This window comes from Schistocerca nitens, chromosome 6, assembly GCF_023898315.1.
Source record: "Schistocerca nitens isolate TAMUIC-IGC-003100 chromosome 6, iqSchNite1.1, whole genome shotgun sequence".
NCBI classification, from domain to species: Eukaryota; Metazoa; Arthropoda; class Insecta; order Orthoptera; family Acrididae; genus Schistocerca; species Schistocerca nitens.
The window spans coordinates 501,407,706-501,429,728 of record NC_064619.1 but is presented as its reverse complement, the minus strand read 5'-3'; the positions used below and the strand labels follow the sequence as shown (position 1 = coordinate 501,429,728).

Genomic DNA, 22,023 nt, shown 5'->3' with positions numbered 1-22,023 from the left:
CTACAACGTGCTGACATGAGGAAAGTTTCCAACCGATTTCTCATACACAAACAGCAGTTGACCGGCCTTGCCTGGTGAAACGTTGTTGTGTAGCCTCGTGTAAGGAGGAGAAATGCGTTCCATCACGTTTCTGACTTTGATAAAGGTCGTATTTAGCCTATCGCGATTGCGGTTTATCGTATCGCGACATTGCTGCTCGCGTTGGTCGAGATCCAATGACTGTTAGCAGAATATGGAATCGGTGGGTGCAGGAGGGTAATACGGAACGCCGTGCTGGATCCCAACAGCTTCGTATCACTAGCGGTCGAGATGACAGGCATCTTATCCGCATGTCTGTAACGGATCGTGCAGCGACGTCTCAATCCCTGAGTCAACAGATGTGGACATTTGAAGACAACAACCATCTGCACGAACAGCTCGGAGACCATGGCTGCTGTTACCCTTGACGCTTCATCACAGACAGGAGCGCCTGCGATGCTGTACTCAACGACGAACCTGTGTGCACGAATGGCAAAACGTAATTTTTTCGGATGAATCCAGGTTCTGTTTACAGCATCATGATGGTCGCATACGTGTTTGGCGACATCGCTGTGAACGCACGTTGGAAGCGTGTATTCGTCATCGCCATACTGGCGTATCACCCGGCGTGATGGTATGGGATGCCATTGGTCACACGTCTCGGTCACCTCTTATTCGCATTGACGGCACTTTGAACAGTGGACGTTACATTTTAGATGTGTTACGACCCGTGAGCCGAATCGCACAATACCTCTGGGATTGGGTGTGGGGCGGCGGTGAGGTGGGTGGACTGCTGTGGCCTGTTGTGGGGTTGTGAACCACTGGGGGCTTCGGTGGGATGAAGCTTCACCGTCGTTTCTAGGTTCCCGGTTCAGTACACAATACACAACACCCTTCTCCACTCTCTACTACTCTTCATTACCTTCATAGTCGCTTTATTTCTCTTTGGACCATATTATCTGAAAAATTCTGCTGGAGCCTGGGTGTCTGTTCCTCTCGTGCTTTTACTTCTTCCATAACGTTTACTTTCACTTTCTTAACTGTTCCTTCAGCGTACGAATTAAAAAACAGTGGTGAAAAGTTACACGTTTTCCTTTCATATTTCTTGTGTGTGTGAATTCCTGAGGGACCAAATTGCTGAGGTCATCGGCCCCTAGACTTACACACTACTTAAACTAACTTATGCTAAGAACAACACACACACTTACCCATGTCCGAGGAAGGACTCGAACCTCCGGTGGGAGGGGCCTCACAATCCGTGACATGGCGCCTCAAACAGCACTGCTCATATTTCTTAATAGGAACGTCTCTTTCTTGATCCTCTACTTACATGTCTTCCAATTGATTTTACAGATATTGCAGATTACTCTAGTTTTATTTTAATCATAATCGACCTAAGATTTCGAATCTGAACCGGCTGCTTACGGAAATACGTATTACCTTCATCTTCATAGTCGTCAAGGATTAGCCTTGTTGAAACAATTTTGTCTTCAAGGTTCTCATAATTGATCTTTCACTCTTTTCTGTATAGTCTTCCTCTATTACGTCACTCTGTGGTTTCGTAAATACGTATTATTTGCGGATTACTACTATCGCACATTCTCTCCATACGATTCAATCATTCCATATTGTGTGTTTCTTCCAGTATACTCTACAGGCATACACGTAATCTGAGTCTCATATCTTCATTCAGAATGCGATCGACACAAGGTTATCCCAAAATCGACTGCAGAACCCTCATTTCTGCTACCTGAATACTTTTTTTCTCCTGCCAGGGTCCAACACCTCTCCTTTATGTAGTATTGTATGGACTGTCACGATTCTATAAAAAATTTTTACCGATTCAATGGGCTTTTGTACCTAAAAGACAAAATAGCGAAAGAGCTAAGAATATTAGAAGTCATAGCAACAAATAACGGCAATGATTTAAATATGGTCAACGAAATGTACCAGAAAAAGCTGAAAGCGGAACAGTTAGTAAAAAATGATGAAATCACGCTGCCTAGAGTAGTAAAAAAGTGGCACACACGTTCTGCAAGAAAACGTCAGGGGAAATGAACGGATGAGACCATTTTAGAAGAGGCTTACTGTTTTTACACTGCAATAATGGCAATAGCGTATGTAAATTATTTCATTATTTGACAGTATTGTAAATAATTTTAAGAGTTCACAGATTTGCGTGGAATAGTGTTTTCAATCAAATATAAAGACTGTTTTTACTGCAGTGGTGAGGGACAGTGACTTGCCACTGTATGGTTTGTGTAGTGGCAACGTGTGCTGAGACTGCTTTTAGCAATGACATGTAAAAAAAATAAAAGAAAATTTAAAAAGATTTAATAACACCTCGAGGCATCTATATGACAATAACAAATAATTGATTATATTAGTAATAGTTGTAAGTATTTCCAAAGTTCATTATGTAATACGAACGGCGGTCAGTAAGTAATGCAACACTTTCTTTTCTCGGCCGATTGGGGTTGAAAAAAATGCAGAATTTGTTGTGTAAAATCGTGTAATATTTTCGCTTCAGTCTGATGAAGTTTCGATAGGTGACGGCGTTATACGTGGCGCCTGTAACTGAGATGGTAGGTGCTTTTCAAGCAGAGAGCTTCATTGAGTTTATTTTGGCGGAAAACCAGAGCGTCGCAGATATTTTTAGACGCTTACAGAATATATACAGAGACCCGGCAGTGAACAAAAGCACGGCGAGTCGTTGGGCGAGGCGTCTCTCATTATCACAACAAGGTGGCGCAAAACTGTCTGATCTCCCGGGTGCCGGCCGGCCGCACACAGATGTGGCTCTTGCAACGTTAGAACGTGCAGACACTCTCAAATCAAATGTGATACCTTATGGGACTTAACTGCTAAGGTCATCAGTCCCTAAGCTTACACACTGCTTAACCTAAATTATCCTAAGGACAAACACACCCACCCATGCCCGAGGGAGGACTCGAACCTCCGCCGGGACCAGCAGCACTGTCCATGACTGCAGCGCTTTAGAGCGCTCGGCTAATCCCGCGCGGCGCAGACACTCTCATTCGAGGTGATCAAAGGAACAAAATCAAACAATTTGCTGCTCTTACGACTTATCTTAGAAGAAAGATTAAGAAAAGGCAAACCTACGTTTCTAGCATTCGTAGACTTAGAGAAAGCTTTTGACAACGTTAACTGGAATACTCTCTTTCAAATTCTGAAGGTGTCAGGGGTAAAATACAGGGAGCGAAAGGCTATTTACAATTTGTACAGAAACCAGATGGCAGTTATAAGAGTCGAGGGGCATGAAAGGGAAGCAGTGGTTGGGAAAGGAGTGAGACAGGGTTGTAGCCTCCCCCCGATGTTATTCAATCTGTATATTGAGCAAGCAGTAAAGGAAAAAAAAAGAAAAATTCGGAGTAGGTATTAAAATTCATGGAGAAGAAGTAAAAACTTTGAGGTTCGCCGATGACATTATAATTCTGTCAGAGACAGCAGAGGACTTGGAAGAGCAGTTGAACGGAATGGACAGTGTCTTGAAAGGAGGATATAAGATGAACACCAACAAAAGCAAAACGAGGATAATGGAATGTAGTCAAATTAAATCGGGTGATGCTGAGGGGATTAGATTAGGAAATGAGACACTTAAAGTAGCAAAGGAGTTTTGCTATTTAGGGAGTAAAATAACTGATGATGGTCGAAGTAGAGAGGATATAAAATGTAGATTGGCAATGGCAAGGAAATCGTTTCTGAAGAAGAGAAAGTTGTTAACATCGAGTATAGATTTAAGTGTCAGGAAGTCGTTTCTGAAAGTATTTGTATGGAGTGTAGCCATGTATGGAAGTGAAACATGGACGATAAATAGTTTGGAGAAGAAGAGAATTGAAGCTTTCGAAATATGGTGCTACAGAAGAATGCTGAAGATTAGATGGGTATGTCACATAACTAATGAGGAGGTATTGAATAGGATTGGGGAGAAGAGAAGTTTGTGGCACAACTTGACTAGAAGAAGGGATCGGTTGGTAGGACATGTTTTGAAGCATCGAGGGATCACAAATTTAGCATTGGAGGGCAGCGTGGAGGGTAAAAATCGTAGAGGGAGACCAAGAGATGAATACACTAAGCAGATTCAGAAGGATGTAGGTTGCAGTAGGTACTGGGAGATGAAGAAGCTTGCACAGGATAGAGTAGCATGGAGAGCTGCATCAAACCAGTCTCAGGACTGAAGACCACTACAACAACAACAACATTGGACGTCTGTGTTGGTAGTGCTGACACTCTCGTCTACCAAGTGGGGTACTCAAAACTGTGTGGATGCTGGTTCCTGGCCGCCTAAGAAAAGATCATAAAGAGCGATTAAAGACCATTTGTTTGGCCTATTGAGGGACGCACTCCGGAGGAAGCAGTACGTGTGTGGTGGGGAGGTTATTGATACAGCATGACGTTGGCTTCAGCATCGAACAGTAGAGTGGTACTATGCACACATCCATAACCTTCCAGTAAGGCCGTCGCACTGAACGGAGATTATGCTGAAAAATACACTGATCATCCAGAACATTTTGACCACCTACCTAATAGCCTGTTTGTTCACCTTTGGCACGGCTAACAGCGGTGTCGTGTCACGAGAGCAATGAAGCTTTGGTAGGTCGCTGGAGGATGTGGCACCATGTCTGCACACGCAGTTCCCATAAATTCCGACGAGGGAAACAATGAGCTCTGACGTCACGTTCAGTCACATCCCAGATGTGTTTGAATGGGTTCGGATCTGACAAGTTGGGGGAGCTAGCACACCAACTGGAACTGTGTTCTTCTAATCACTCCATCACACTTCTGGCCTTGTGCCATCGCCCATTATGTTGTTGAAAAATGCCACTGCCATCGGGAAACATGATGGTCATGAAGAAGTGTATGTGGTGTACAAGGAGTGTACTGTACTCCTTGGCGGTCATGGTATCTTGCACGAGCTCCACTACACCCATGGATGCCCACATTAATGTTCCCCAGGGTATAATGGAGTCGCCGACAGCTTGTCTCCGTCCCGCAGTACAGGTGCCAAGTAGGTGCTCTCCTGGAAGATGACGGATTCGCGCCATCCCATTGGCATGATGAAGCAGATATTGGGATTCATCAGACCATGCAATGCTTTGTTACTGCGCCAACGTTCAGTGCCGATGGTCACGTGGTTGTCGATGTCGTGCTGTTAACATTGGCACATGCATGAGTCGTCGTCTGCAGCCTCCCATCGTTAGGAGTGTTCGGTACAACTGTGTGTTCAGACACACTTGCACTCTGCCCAGCATTAAAGTCTGATGTTAGCTCCACCGCAATTCGTCTCCTGTCCTGTTTTACCAGTCTGCCCAGCCTACGACGTCCGACATCTGTAATGAGGAGTGGTCGCCCAACCCCACGACGTCTGGACGTGGTTTCACCTCAGTTTCACTACGTGTTGAAGACACTCACCACAACACTCCTCGAACACCCGACGAGTCGTGCAGTTTCCGAAATGCTCGTGCCGAGCCTCCAGGCAATCACAATCTGTGCTCGGTCAGACTCAGAAAGATAACGCTCCTTCCTCATTCTACACACAGAGAGCACGCTCACTAATGCTACATGAACCGTGCGTGTCTGACTGGTAGTCATTCCTCACCAAGCGACACTGCTATCGCCTGGACGGGTTTATATCGATAATAGCTCCTTGACACCTACACTGCGGAAGGGAGACAAGCCGGAGGCGGCTCGAGTACGCTCTTGGGAACATTCACGTGGGCGTCCATGGGTCCGGTGGAGCTCGTGCAAAGCACCATGACGGCCAATGAGTATCGTACTCTGTTTGCAGACCTCCATGCCGATGATGTTTCTCGACGGCAGTGACATTTTTCAGCAAGATAATGCGCCGTGTCACAAGGCCAGAAGTGTGATGGAATAGTTCGAGGAGCACAGTGGCGAGATCCAATTGACGTGCTGGCCCCCCAACTCCCCAGATCTGAGCCCGCTGGAACACATGTGGGATGTGATTTAACGTGGCGTCAGAGCTCATCGCCTCCCTACCCGGAATTTACGGGAATTATTTGACTTGTTTGTGTAGATGTGGTGCCAACTCCCTCCAGCGATCAATCAAGGTCTCATAGCATCCATGCAACGACGCGTCGCCGCTGCTACTGACTGTACGTTTCTGTATAAGAAAGCAAAAGAACTTGTGGTGTTAAATGAATTTTCACGAACCAGGGAGATAGCTTCTGGTAGTGTTTTCACTTACATGTTAGATGAGGTGTTGTGTAATGTGTGGTTGGAAGTAGGTTGTGGTGTGGAAGACGATGCACGTAAAGGGCTGCAATAAAGCCGTCGGCACACGGACCGTACATCCGAACGTTGAGCGTTGAGCGTGCCGAGTTTCTGACGTTATAGCGTGGAATAGCACGCTCGGGAGTCTTTCCGAACGCGCAGAGCAATATCTAGCATGTCAGATATTCTGAGCGTGCGTCTGAGCGTTAGCAAATCAGGTAGCACAACGCCACCTACGTCACAAGCACGCCATCTCCGTTCAACGCAGAACTGTGCAGCGCCGTATTGGCAATCAGTTCAAACCTATACGTATATATGCCGTTTCTGAGCACCAGCAAGTGAGAATCACTCGTAAACCCCTTTGTTAACTGTGTGACTCAGTGGAATAAAATAATGGAAAAAATCATATTCGCGGCAAAAGGATTATTGTAACTAGCGTATTATGAGAGTATGCCATTTTAAGGCAACGAGACACTTAGGACCCATCAAAAACGCATTGTTCTTGGTGCAATTTGTTATAATTAAATTTCAGTTAGTAACATAGCTACGATTAAAGTTTTTAGCAAGTGGGAAGATGCTAGATTTAGCAACGAACAGTCTGTTGTTGGTTTAGCATAGTGAGCAGCGTCACAGATCGCTACCGAAATTCACGAGAGGGCGGTAGTTCGCGTCTCGCCACGACTGAATTCTTTCTCCTAACATTTCCGTTTTTGTTAGGTTCTGATGCTTTATTATTAGTTTAATATAAGTATATACTGTAATATTTGATTTTATGTAAATATAAGTTCACCTTTCTTTTAGGAGTGAGTTTGTTCTATTGGCTTAATCTACAGGACAGTTTGCGCTACTTGTATAAAGATATTTTGCTCCTTTTTCTTTTACGTTTCGTAATTCACATGTTGCAAAGATTCTGCTACTGGGTAGAATAGTGATCAAGTAAGACCGACCTTGGGACTTTACTAAATCGTGGAATGATGAAGTAATGTTCATCTTATGTGGAGAAGTATTGCAAATTTCTATCGCACTGTTTGTAATGGAACTTTTATAAGCCTGTCTCATTATTGATTGGACATGGTACTTTCCTTTTCGTCTTAAAACATGTACATGGATATTGAAGTTTTTATTTATGTATAGTGCATATAGAACAACGTGACTAGCATATGGGCAATGGAGGAAATGTACGTTTTTAGAGCTAACGTGGGAATTTTACGAGCTCCCGTTTAGTAAAATGTGTGATTTACGAACTAGAAACATCCCGCAACTGTCGCTGGAGTGCACTGTGATCGCGACTATCACGTTGGGGCCCACGTACAGTATGCACAAGTCGCATCATTTCTGAGCGTTCAGCATCACGTTGAACTCAGCACGCTCAACGTTGACGTTCGACAGCACACTCCGAGTGCCGACGGCTTAAGGGGACATTGCATAATTGTCGTGTACATACACTCCTGGAAATTGAAATAAGAACACCGTGAATTCATTGTCCCAGGAAGGGGAAACTTTATTGACACATTCCTGGGGTCAGATACATCACATGATCACACTGACAGAACCACAGGCACATAGACACAGGCAACAGAGCATGCACAATGTCGGCACTAGTACAGTGTATATCCACCTTTCGCAGCAATGCAGGCTGCTATTCTCTCATGGAGACGATCGTAGAGATGCTGGATGTAGTCCTGTGGAACGGCTTGCCATGCCATTTCCACCTGGCGCCTCAGTTGGACCAGCGTTCGTGCTGGACGTGCAGACCGCGTGAGACGACGCTTCATCCAGTCCCAAACATGCTCAATGGGGGACAGATCCGGAGATCTTGCTGGCCAGGGTAGTTGACTTATACGTTCTAGAGCACGTTGGGTGGCACGGGATACATGCGGACGTGCATTGTCCTGTTGGAACAGCAAGTTCCCTTGCCGGTCTAGGAATGGTAGAACGATGGGTTCGATGACGGTTTGGATGTACCGTGCACTATTCAGTGTCCCCTCGACGATCACCAGTGGTGTACGGCCAGTGTAGGAGATCGCTCCCCACACCATGATGCCGGGTGTTGGCCCTGTGTGCCTCGGTCGTATGCAGTCCTGATTGTGGCGCTCACCTGCACGGCGCCAAACACGCATACGACCATCATTGGCACCAAGGCAGAAGCGACTCTCATCGCTGAAGACGACACGTCTCCATTCGTCCCTCCATTCACGCCTGTCGCGACACCACTGGAGGCGGGCTGCACGATGTTGGGGCGTGAGCGGAAGACGGCCTAACGGTGTGCGGGACCGTAGCCCAGCTTCATGGAGACGGTTGCGAATGGTCCTCGCCGATACCCCGGGAGCAACAGTGTCCCTAACTTGCTGGGAAGTGGCGGTGCGGTCCCCTACGGCACTGCGTAGGATCCTACGGTCTTGGCGTGCATCCGTGCATCGCTGCGGTCCGGTCCCAGGTCGACGGGCACGTGCATCTTCCGCCGACCACTGGCGACAACATCGATGTACTGTGGAGACCTCACGCCCCACGTGTTGAGCAATTCGGCGGTACGTCCACCCGGCCTCCCGCATGCCCACTATACGCCTTCGCTCAAAGTCCGTCAACTGCACATACGGTTCACGTCCACGCTGTCGCGGCATGCTACCAGTGTTAAAGACTGCGATGGAGCTCCGTATGCCACGGCAAACTGGCTGACACTGACGGCGGCGGTGCACAAATGCTGCGCAGCTAGCGCCATTCGACGGCCAACACCGCGGTTCCTGGTGTGTCCGCTGTGCCGTGCGTGTGATCATTGCTTGTACAGCCCTCTCGCAGTGTCCGGAGCAAGTATGGTGGGTCTGACACACCGGTGTCAATGTGTTCTTTTTTCCATTTCCAGGAGTGTAGTTCCGCGTAGTCAGCGCGTACACAAATTTCCCACTAGAGCGCGCCCCGCTAAGCACAACAGCGCAGGCGCAGCGCTCGTCCGTCTCCGCACTACGAGATGGCGCTGTCTTAGAGACGGACCAAATTCTGCTTCCGCCGATCCGCGTATTAATATGTAAGGCAGCCAATGAGATTGCTGCTAACGTAGAACCTTTTCTCCACGCGGATCACACTCGCGCAGTGATACCTGGACGCGCGAGACCTCCGATTAGTCAGTCTGCATTTGTTAGCAGCAGTCTGTACAAGTCTGCATTAGTCTACATTTGTCTGTACCAGTCTAAATTCAAGTTTCAGTCTGCGCCCAATAAGACTACCATATTCCTGTACACCGCCATGAAGAGAAATGTATAGACACTTTGTCAAGTGTTAGAGATATGTGAGAATAAGATTAACGTACCAAGACCAAAGGAACTTCATATTCTCCATTGTAAATAGCATCCAGAACCAAGTTAAGTTATTTTTATGCTTGTTATTATTTTAATAAATGTGTGTGAAAATTAATCAAGTTCTGTTTAAAGTCGGTCACCGTCAATCTGCTACTCTAAGCGTGCAAGTGGCATTTGTATCGTCTGACCTAACGGCAGAAGATAAACACGCCACGATAAGACCACGAGACATATTGCTGACACTCGCCTACTTCGTTAGAGCGACAAGTCAAATAATCTGATGGCGTGTGTACCGAAGGTCTTACAGAACGCACACCACAATAATAAAGCTGACTGCCTAAGGTGGTTTTTAAGACAGCTCTGTCATTTATATGAGAGAAACTCGTCTGGACCAAATAAAACTTCACAGAGTCACGATAAACGCGATAACTACCAGGTTACTTGTGACATGAGATGCAGCCTTTTCCTGTACGGTGAGAGGAGTCCGAGATGCGAAGAGCAAGCGAGCGCCGGCGCGCCTACTCACCTGCGGCGTTGACGGTGAGCGTGAGCGCGCTCTCGGGCGCGAGCGCGTCTCGCAGCTGGTAGTAGCGCAGGCCCGCGCTGTAGAGCGCGCCGCGCACCACGTGTCGCGAGACGAGCAGCCGCGCCGCCTCCGGGTCGGACAGCAGGCGCGCGCGCTTGGCCGCCGACAGCCGCGCGAAGGCGCGCTCCGTCGGCGCGAACACCGTGTGCGTCTTGCTGCCTGCGACACACCGGCACGCCGTCTTCAGCACGGGCACTCGCACTCCACCACATACGTGTACACACTCTACTCCAACTAAAGAAGGTTCCTTAACCGTTTAAGTGGCCAAGACGGATATGTCTGCTCATGTCCCGAATCAAAGCATGTGACCTCGAACGCTCAACCACACTAAATTGTGATTAGGATATAAACGGCTCATCCCAGAAACACCGTTTAACCCCGAGACTTTTCTGACAAAGACTTTTTGAAATTATATACAGGGTGTTGTCCATTGATAGTGCCCGGGCCAAATATCTCACGAAATAAGTATCAAACGAAAATGTATGAATGCAGAGTCTCGCGGCGATAACATTGAATGAAATCTTGGGTTTCCAAAGGCGTCAATTGCTTAAAATTACATGAGCTTTCGGCCAAGCACTCCTTGGCCATTGTCAAGTGGTATGACTGCCAGTGGGCTGTTGGTGCGCCCTTATATACGCTAGCTGCCGGCTGTGACGTCACTGGTGCCCGTGACATTGCCATAAATGGGCACGTTTTGAGTCGGCATTCGATGTGCCCTCTTCAATCGCGCCATCGCTGGATTCCAAGCAGCGCTGAGCTGCAAGCCACCGTCTCTATTCAGGATGTTTGCGGCAATTTTTATTTAAATAACTTCCTTTCTTAAACTGTCTCAGGAGCCGTTAGTGCGAGTCACGACAGAGGTATCGTCAAATTTTATGTGATGACCGTTTTCTAACGCTTGCTCAGCTAAAGCAGATTTCTCTGGATAGCGTAGGCGATAATACCTCTCATGTTCTTTTCTGCGTTGTTCCACAGTGCGCACTGTTTGTCTGATGTACTTCTGGCCACACTCACAAGGTATTTCGCAGACTCCAGGTGTTCTACGACCTACTGCGTCTCAGTAATTGCCGGATTTTCGTTGGAGGCCTGAAGATTGATTTGATCTTATGTCTTTTCAACAGGCGGCTTATCTTGCCAGAGACAGAGCCACAGAATGGCAGCAACGCAACTTTCTTTTCCTGCTCTTCGTCGGTGGTCTTATTCTGATATTTCCCAGAAATCTCTTCTTTCACTTAATGGGCGCTGTAGCCGTTATTCCTGAAAACCTTGCGTAGGTGGCTCAGTTCAACCTCTTCATGGAGAATTCTGAGGATATTGCCATTGAGGTTGACGGACATCATTTTGAGCATTTTTTGCATTAATGTGGTATTTACTGGTAATAACGCTGTAAGAGCATGCGTTCTCAGAAATGATAAGCTCACAAAGGTACATGTATCACATTGGAACAACCGAAATAAAATGTTCAAACGTACCTACGTTCTGTATTTTAATTTAAAAAAACCTACCTGTTACCAAGTGTTCGTCTAAAATTGTGAGCCATATGTTTGTGACTATTACAGCACCATCTATCACATGGCGAAAAAAGTGGTCCAACTAAAACATTCATATTTCCTTACGTACTGCACGAATATGTAATAAAAATTGGGGTTCCTATTTTAAAGAAAACGCAGTTGATATCCGTTTCACCTATGGCAGCGCTATCTAGCGGGCCAACCATAGCGTCATCTGGTTTCCCCCTTCAAGCTAGACAAGTTTCGTTCTATGTACTTTTTTCGTTTGACGCTTATTTCGTGAGATATTTGGCCCGGTCACGATCAATGTACCACCCTGTATACGGTGATGTAGGTTAAGATCAAAGTATCACGCACTACAGCCATTCATCCTGGTGGGCCCTCCTTTGCGAGTAACTGACGAAAAAAAAGTTCTGAATTTTGTGTGAGACTCAGGAGCATGAAAAAGAAAGAGGACAGTCTACAAGTCTGATTATTTGGTCTAATGGAGATGCCGGCAAGGCAGCTCAGCGTGTTCGGTCAGAGGAGTTAGCTGCCCTCTGTAATAAAAAGCTGAGTTAACGGGTCACAGATGAACTTGAATAAGCGTCATGGTACGTCCACCACGAACACATAGAACGAACACTAACGAACAAAATGAGATTAAAAGAAAATGGAGAGGATAACAGCTACAACAAAGGAGGTTGTGGGTTCTAGTTTTGTCAGGTGCGCTAAATTTATCTTTAAATCTTTATCGAAATTACTTCGATCATTATTTTTGTTAAATTAATTGGTTTAAATGTAATTTTTTTATTACTTTTCCTTTGTCACATCATTTTAACCACCGTACGAATCTTTTCATTTGTTTCATTTTTCCCTTTCCATCATCCTTTTTCCAGTCGGAATTTTGGTGAATATCAGTTTTAAAAAAAGAAACGACGAAATAATCTATTTATATTTGTGCAGTGGTGTGAACAAGGTATTTTTGTTACCAGACATGACACTTGTTTGCACGGTAATCGTCATTATACAAACATTAAAAGCATAACCTAAATACCTATTGCACTATGGACAAAGTAACACAGATAAAAACATAATGAAAGACGGGTTTCTAAGTAAAACGAAATTCAAGCAAAATGAAAAATAGGTGTAATGAACGCAATAACGTGGACGACAAAACAGGGTGATAAAACAAAAGAAATTAAATCGAAATTAATACATAACACTAGTTAAAAACACAAAAACTTATATTTCAAGTAGAGAATGAATGATAGGAGCGAATAAAGAAGTTGATATTTTGATGAACATTTTGTGACAAATTAATGGAATTAAAAAAATTATATTTAAATCAGTTAATTGAATAAAAATTATAATCAAAGTCATTTCGATAAAGACTTAAAAATGAAAATAAATTAATGCGGCTGACAATATGGCGCCCTTAATCTCTCGCATGTAAAGACGTTATCCTAGCCGTTATACGACGCACACACAGTGTACAGCACAACTTTTTTTTAACGCTGTGTCACACATAATTCCCATTTTTTTCGTCAGTTACTGAGAAACGAGGGCAGACTAGAGTGAATGGCTGCAGTGTGTGATACCTGGGATCTTAATCTACGCCACCGTATAGATTGTTTGTAAAAGTCGATCGAACCGCTGGGAGTCTCTCCTTGTGAGACGTATAACTGCCGTGGGGAAACCTCAGTAGCTGCCCACTCCAGTCCCAAACAAAGACAGTAGTATTATATAATAATTATGTTTCCAGTCGCAGATTCGTACTGGATACGTAACCACGATTTCAAAGATAGTAATCACGAGCTTGATTAATGAAAACTAGAGAAACATAATCAGCCAATTTAATGATTAATATTTTCATCAGCCAGTGCAAAACAACAACGGGTTGCCTAAGTAGAGGACCATCGAATCCTAAGGGCTGATCATTTATCATGTTCACCGAACAGTTAAAGTAGAAAACGAAAAGAGATGAACATCTTTAAATTTCGGGGACGCTACTTTCAAATTCGGCTGCAGACACGCTATTGCACAGGGACACTGGTTTGTCCCGAACTCGTTGACCTGGCTTCACAACAGGTTACCAAATTTAAACGACAGGAGGTCGGGCCGCCTAGCTAGCCGGAAGCAGCAGGAACCGTTTCCATTGCTAACCCCAGTGAAATTGGCTATTGGAACCTTCCTCACTCCAAAGAAAGATACTACTGTCGAGTTTATAATACCATGGAGAGACTCTCCCCGAGCACGATTCGGTTGCAGTTCTTAGTCACTAGTCGTAGTAAGAGAGTTGATATCATTTAATTATACATGAGCTGGTTTCCATCACCTTGGACGTCGCCTTGTGAGGAAGCAGTCAATTTTAGTTAGGATACTTCGTGACTGAGTACTCATCACTACTCCGAGCACCTTTATTACGCAGTTACGTTGTTTGAACCTCGAGCGGCTGGTACCACGATTTCACCAGTGTTGACGTGGTAAGTATTTTGCGCTGCTCCTGACTTTTCATACGTGTCCGTAACTCCAAGACGGCTGAGTGCAAAGTAAATCGAAATTGTGGACTAAATTCCTTTCAGCTGTATAGCAAGACTACCTCGCATTTATTCGATTTTAAGACGAACAATATACTTTGATTTGTCTAAATTGATGCCTGTTGCTGGTCTGTAGTTTCCCCCTCGTCCCCTTCATTCTATGTGTTATTGAATCTGGCTGTCGAATTACTTGCATTAAGTGAACAGGTCTGAAGTCTCCACAGCCAGTGGACAGAAGACTGGCAGGCGAGAATTCTTTTACCTGTTAATAGGGAAACGGTGACAGGCAGTACAGCTGATTCTTTGATTCATTCAACATCTACAGGATCTGCAAACGGTATGAGCCATTGCCAAGCAAAACACAATTGTTGTCTGTAGAATTATTTATTCTAGTTATGTGGATAGTATAGCTGCAGTAAGAGACCGTGTTTTGGAGCGTTCGGTTGTTGGTTAGAACGTAAAAGGTGTACGTGGGTGGCAGACGCGAATAGGTCCCTTGGAAGTGGCGGCCTCTGCTAGCGCTGGCACCGACGTCTGGTGTCCGTCCGTTCCTGCGTCAGGGCGAGTTCCTGACGCTGTGGCATGCAGGGGCCCTGTAGGCTGCACGCGTGTCCGAGGTGCCCGAAGGGTTGCCAATCACGTTTGCGAAGATCTCACACCTCACTGAAGGTGTTCCCAGCAGAGTTCGAGCCGTAATAAAGACGAACGGTGGACATACCCGATATTATTGTACACTAATAGATGTCAGGATACTTTTGCCTGGATAGTGTACATGTTGTTACTAGTATAAAGGTATTTTGACTACATACGATGTTGATTACAGGTTGGAAAAGGTACGTGTTTCTTACTACTGGACATATGACTTATGTATACTCAAACGTAGTGCCTACATTTAATTAAAGAGAAAGTTTATTGTCCTCAAAACCATTCGACAGTTCCGATATCGATACTTTGAGATTTTTTACGATACTGTTCATTAATCGAATGCTCTGTATCGATACATAAAAACATATCGAAACACAGTGGTATCGGAGGTATTTGAATGCGGGTTATCGCACCGCTCCTGGTAGAGAAGGTGTTGGATTGCAAGCACGACTCACCTGAGAGGACGGGAGCGAGCCCAGAGGTGCGCACGGCCCGCAGGAAAGACTCGAAGCGGCGCTCGCGGTCTGCGAGCAGCGTCTGCAAGGCGTCGCCCACGGGCAGCGGGAACATGACGCGGTCCACCGCGTGCAGCACGCCCTGCGGCACAGGCACGTCGTGCTGCCGAGACAGCACGCGCGCCCCGTTGATGGTCGTCACCTGCGCGCGGGATACACCAAATGCCATCACTGCTACCAACTCTATCATGTAATATAAACTAATCTTGGGTAGTAGGGCGCGTCAAAGTAAAACACCGAAACAACTAACAATACCGACGTTTCGACGATCTTTGCAGGAGTCCTCTTCGGGACGACTGACGTCTACATATCTAGCGGTAAGCTGCCCTGAAGAAGACCGCTGCAAAGACGGCCGAAACCTCTAGGTATGTAGCAGATAGTCGACCTGACGAGGACTGCAGCAAGGACGGTCGAAATGTCTAGATACCTAACCGTTAGTCACCCTGCAGAGAACCGTTGCAAAGAAGGTCGAAACGTCGGTTGTTTAATTGTTTTAGTAATTGGTAATGACGGACTAATTCCCAATTTTACACTACTGTGCATTAAAATTGCTACACCAAGAAGAAATGCAAATGGTAAACGGGTATTCATTGGACAAATATATTGTACTAGAACTGACATGTGATTACATTTTCACGCAATTTGGGTGCATAGATCCTGAGAAACCAGTACCCAGAACAACCACCTCTGGCCGTAATAACGGCCTCGATACGCCTGAGCATTGAGTCAAACAGAGCTTGGATGGCGTGTACAGGCACAGCGGACCATGCAGCTTCAACACGATACCACAGTTCATCAAGAGTAGTGATTGGCGTATTGTGACGAGCCAGTTGCTCGATAACCATTGACCAGACGTTTCCAATTGGAGAGAGATCTGGAGAATTTGCTGGCCAGGGCAGCACTCTAACATTTTCTGTATCCAGAAAGGCCCGCACAGGACCTGCAACATGCGGTCGTGCATTACCCTGCTGAAATGTAGGGTTTCGCAGGGATCGAATGAAGGGTAACACATCTGAAATGTGACGTCCACTGTTGGAAGTGTCGTCAATGCGAACAAGAGGTGACCGAGACGTGTAACCAACGGCACCCCATACCATCACGCCGGGTGATCTGCCAGTATGGTGATGACAAATACACGTTTTCAATGTGCGTTCACCGCGATGTCGATAAACACGGATGCGACCATCATGATGCTGTAAACAGAACCTGTATTCATCCGAAAAAATGACGTTTTACCATTCGTGCACCCAGGTTCGTCGTTGAGTACACCATCGCAGGCGCTCCTGTCTGTGATGCAGCGTCAAGGGTAACCGCAGCCATGGTCTCCGAGCTGATAGTCCATGCTGCTGCAAACGTCGTCGAACTGTTCGTGCAGATGGTTGTTGTCTTGCGAACGTCCCCATCTGTTGACTCAGGGATCGAGACGTGACTGCACTATCCGTTACAGCCATGCTGATAAGATGCCTGTCATCTCGACTGCTAGTGATACGAGGCCGTTGGGATCCAGCATGGCGTTCCGTGTTACCCTCCTGAACCCACCGATTCCATATTCTGCTAACAATCATTGGATCTCGACCAACGCGAGCAGCAATGTCGCGATACGATAAACCGCAATCGCGATAGGCTACGATCCGACCTTTATCAAAGTCGGAAATGTGATGGTACGCGTTTCTCCTCCTTACACGAGGCATCACAACAACGTTTCACCAGGCAACGCCGGTCAACTGCTGTTTGTGTATGGGAAATCGGTTGGAAACTTTCCTCATGTCAGCACGTTGTAGGTGTCGCCACCGGCGCTAACTTTGTGTGAATGCTCTGAAAAGCTAATAATTTGCATATCACAGCATCTTCTTCCTGACGGTTAAACTTCGCGTCTGTAGCACGTCGTCTTCGTGGTGTAGCAATTTTAATGCCCAATAGTGTATTTCATTCTATTTTATACTGGTCGTGGAAACATGCGAAATTCAGTTACGTAAATTACTTGGCACCTGATGCTTATGCGCCAAATTTGCGACAGTTGGCAGACAGATACAGTACGGCAGTGGTACCAGCGGCGATAGTTAATCGTTTCGTAACTTCTGTCTCCTACAAAAATCATGCAAAAAAATTGAAATTCACATGCAGCATAAAGCTCTGAAGCACTGGATATACTGAGCTGAACAATCCGCGATTTTTACTTTTTAAATAACTGCCGACAGATTTCTTTAAAAGCTTTGAAACAGTCAATAAAATTGGGTTCAGTAATATACTTTGAGTACTTTTGCAGTTCCCTCTTGTGCTGCCACGAAATTTTTATGCTTGTTCTGTTTCATTTTAACATTATTCCGTAGTTGTTTACGAATGCAACTCTTACTTACCGTAAACGTAAATGGGTGTACCATATGCAAACCAGAAAATAAGATGGTGGTAACGCGTTTTAACTATATTTGGTAAATATTTAGCACAGCAACGTATGACGTACATGGAACGTAAGTGAATGTATCAAATCTCGAAATACTCATCTAATCACCTACTTTAATTTGCTTGCCTCTTAAAGTAAATGTAAGCCAATTCATTTATTACTCTGTAATATTATCTGCGCCTGGGGGAATGTTCATTTGATGGCCTTAAGAGCATATTAAAAAGTGCTAGTGTTCCGTAGAGTTTGAACAAGAACCTTCAACGTGGGTTCAAAATGGCGGATTGCTCAACTTGTACTATACAGTGCTCTAAAAATCTCTATGACTTCACTAAGTATGTTAAAAATTGGCTCTCCATTTTAATTGTGCCGGACTTCCGTTATTTTTCTTTTTCAATATGAATTTTTCAGCTGTTTTAAACTTATAACATCATTTCTTGTAAAATAATGAACTAATTTCGTTCAAGCTGGTAGAGACTCTGTTATGGTGGGGCGCATGCAGCTGGAGTGATATGGGACCCCTGGTAGGTCTAGATACGACACTGACAGGTGACTCGTACGTAAGCACCCTGTCTGAACACCTGCATCCATTCATGTTCATTGTGCATGCCGACGCACTTGGGCAATTCTAGCAGGACAATGCGACACCCCACACGTCCACAACTGCTGCAGAGTGGCGCCAGAAACACTCTACTGAGTTTAAACCCTTCCGCTGGCCACGAAACTTCCCAGTCAGGAACATTACTGATTGAGCATATCTTGTATGCGTTGCAACGTGCTGTTCAGAAGAGATCTCCACGGATTTGTGGAGAGCACTTATGCGTGCTCACGGGAGCCCTTCACGATATTAGCATGTGTACCAATTTCTTTGGCTTTTCAGTGTATTTGTGCCCACAGCTGAACTGATTTTCTTGTCTGAGAACATTTTTTTTTTCGTGGGTGGGCTGCATTTTATTTGTTATCATTCTTAGCTGATGTCAACCGTATAATCATTCACATGGACACTTAAGCTGTTAAACCACGTGTAAGTTTCCAGAAAACAAACGGTTATATCAAGACAAAATTGTGAAGCGTATTCGACGCGAAGTGGTGCGTCAAATGTTATAGCCACACATTGGCCATGAATTACTTTAAATGCGGAAATATGAGGAATAGAGGGGATGCCAAAATAGCGGAAACTGGTGCAAATTTCAGTTCCAGTTGATCGGTTTTCACATTGCCAAGGCACTTCTGAACGCAGAAGCATCTGCCTGATAAATGATAACGTTTTCCCTTGGTCTCCGAGCAAATGACCACCGAAAATTTATGGGAAGATTTTTGTAATATTGACCTATTCTCTCTTTATCCTTTGCTGCCTAATCAATACGATAAATCTCTTTTTCCGTACAGAAAACACTGGCAATACTTTTCTCCGACAGATGATAATACCTTTACTGTAGGGCCCTCACGGATTCCATCCATTGCTGTTATTTACATTTTGTTTCCGGCCTCAAGTGACGAACCCAAGTCACGTACGCATTAACAAATCGACATACAAAGTAACTTATATTATTTCCAAACCTGTTCAGCTAGTGCTGATAAGTTCGTTTCCGCATTTTGTCCCGATCGATATTCAACAGAAACTAGTCATCTAGCGTCACGCTTTGTGGAGGAGGAGATTAGTGTTCAGCGTCCGTCAACAACGAGGTCATTAGAGACGGAGCACAAGCTCGGACTAGGGAAGGACGAGGAAGGAGATCGGCCATGCCCTTTAAAAAGAACCATATCGGCATTCGCCTTAAGTGATTTAGGGAAATGACGGAAAACCTAAATATGTGTGGCCGGAAGCGGATTTGAGCCGTCGTCCTCCCGAAAGTGAGTCCACTGTGTTAACCACTGCGCCACCTCGCTCGGTCGTGACGCTTTGTCACAGTTAATTCTTCACGCAGAACGTATCGCATTCTTTCTTCTAGCAGTGCGTTGGCTTTAGGTGTTTCATAAAATATGGTATCTACTTTCACGACGGTTTCGTCAGTGGTTGCCTTTCTGGAACGCACTTCACGTAGAACCTCTTTTAAGGGGAGCCGGAGGTGCCTATGCTGCCCATGTTAAAATCACTAAGTTTGAGGAACATTTATGAATAAACTACCAAATAGAAAAATTTGAATTTTTTTTTTACATATAGAGTGGTTTAGTATTGCAGTTATGACAGAGGGATTTTGGAGTATCTTTTCTAGTTTCCTTCCAATTATTTTTTTTATTAATGACCCAAATTTTTTTTACAAATAATTGCTTTATAATTAAACTGAAATGAAACTACTGAACATATTGCCAAATGGCTGTGTTACAATGTAAGTTTGACCACTAGGAGTGCTGTATAAAAATTTCATCTCTCTTGTCCGCAGCTCGTGGTCGTGTGGTAGAGTTGTCGCTTCCCACGCCCGGGATCCCGGGTTCGATTCCCGGCGGGGTAAGGGATTTTCTCTGCCTCGTGATGACTGGGTGTTGTGTGATGTCCTTAGGTTAGTTAGGTTTAAGTAGTTCTAAGTTCTAGGGGACTGATGACCATAGCTGTTGATCCCATAGTGCTCAGAGCCATTTGAACCGTTTTTTCATCTCTCTAGCTTGAGTGGATTTTGAGAAAATGTTCCTTATATTCGAAAAATTATAATTTACGGGAAATGGCTATCAAAGTTTCTCAATACATTCCTGCACTATAGGATGGATTATCAGGGTCTTCTTCTTCATCCTCCAAAAGCTTCCTCTTCTGTCTTCTTTTCTGGCCTGTTGTTCCATCATACTTCATATGCCTTTCTCTTCTTTCTGCTCCTGTTATCCTTTCTCTGTCAATATTTCTTAGTGCTCGTACAGTGTTCACCCCAGCTGTAAATCCTAATGCCTTCAGAACTTCACACTTCACACTGTTCCCTTGGTTGTAGGTTGCTATTGCATCATAAATGCCAAAGTGCAGTGTTTTTATGCTTACAAACACCCTTTTAGGAATCACTTTCCAAATCAAATTGTTTACGCTCTCATTAGGATTCTGCGTCTTTCCGTGTAGACATTTGTGTAACAATTCTGGCTGTGCTAAGTCATGAAAAATTGGTTTTATTGTTCCCTCCTGATTCTTGTACATTCTGCATATTACCCGCTTTACACAAGAAGTATAATACTACCAACAACAGGCGCAGCACTGAACTAATTCGAAACGGTAAACAGCAAAGAGACGATGTTCCGCGCTCTTATTCATTGTAGTATCGCAACTTGGTATTAGTGTTAATTTTCTTTTCCCTACGTTCTTCCTCTTCTTATATACACGGTTACTAAAACGTGGCATCGTAACCAGAACAAAAGTGTACGACAATATTAAATGGAGCAAGATGTTCGAAATTCTGAGGAAAATAAGAGTAAGCTGTAAGGAAATAAGGGTAATATTTGTCACAGAAAACAATGTAGCCAACCCTTGCACACTCGCTGTATGCGTAACATAAGGCGCTGTATGCGTAACAGGCCGAGAAAATCCCAAGCAGTTCGCCAGGAAGTAACGAGAGGGTGTTAGATGCATTCAGCGGCCGCCCATTTCCTCTGCAGGCGTGGGGGAAAATGGTAATAACTCCACTTCTAGGGCGAGTAGAACAATAATTCAAAGTTTACATTAAAGAGGAATGCTCCAATTAATTTTCGGTAGCAAAAAAAATAGTAATTTTTTGGATTTGACCACCTTCGGCTCTCCTTAAGACAATACGTTCTTGTTTGAATGCTGTCTCCCATTTCTTAACTGTTGACACTATGGGAACAACCACCTTATATTGCCCCATCAACTTTGCGTGAAGTGGCAAAACGTCGATAACATGGTTTCCAGTGTATATTTCAAAAGTACACGCGGAACTTGTATGCTTTGACCGATAGAGGTGGTGTATTGCTCAATATTCTGGACCTGCATTCGGGAGGACTGGGGTTTAATTTCTTATTTGGCCATTCAGATTTAGGTTTGCCGAGGTTTCTCTAACCTACTTACGGCAAATACTCGTGTGATTTTTATGAAAGAAGCACTTCCCATTTCCTTTCTCTTCTCTCAACCCGAGCTTTTGCTTTGTCTCCTGCTAGTTAGTTGTCATAGGAAGTATTTCTCTCTTGTCTTCAATCATTTTGCTACTACGTTTAAAATGATATAATTTGCAAAACGCCACTGCACGTCAAACTGGAGCTTGACTTACTTGATTGTGAAACATTTACTAACACGACAAAAGCCAAATTTCATTGGTACCAAGGCATGTGCGATCCATGGCTTTAAATTTGCTCCT

General features: G+C 44.8%; 1 protein-coding gene across 1 annotated transcript in view; it reads right to left on the bottom strand.

The window, feature by feature from the left end:
* The window catches only part of LOC126262910 (mucin-5AC), a 321,105-nt gene that overhangs the window by 81,321 nt on the left and 217,761 nt on the right, over positions 1–22,023 (bottom strand). The window contains exons 5-6 of the mRNA XM_049959817.1: positions 15,283–15,484; positions 10,093–10,311 (exon numbers count right to left, since the gene is read on the bottom strand). Of these exons, the coding sequence (XP_049815774.1) occupies positions 10,093–10,311; positions 15,283–15,484 (421 nt within the window). The remainder of the gene's footprint in view (positions 1–10,092; positions 10,312–15,282; positions 15,485–22,023) is intronic.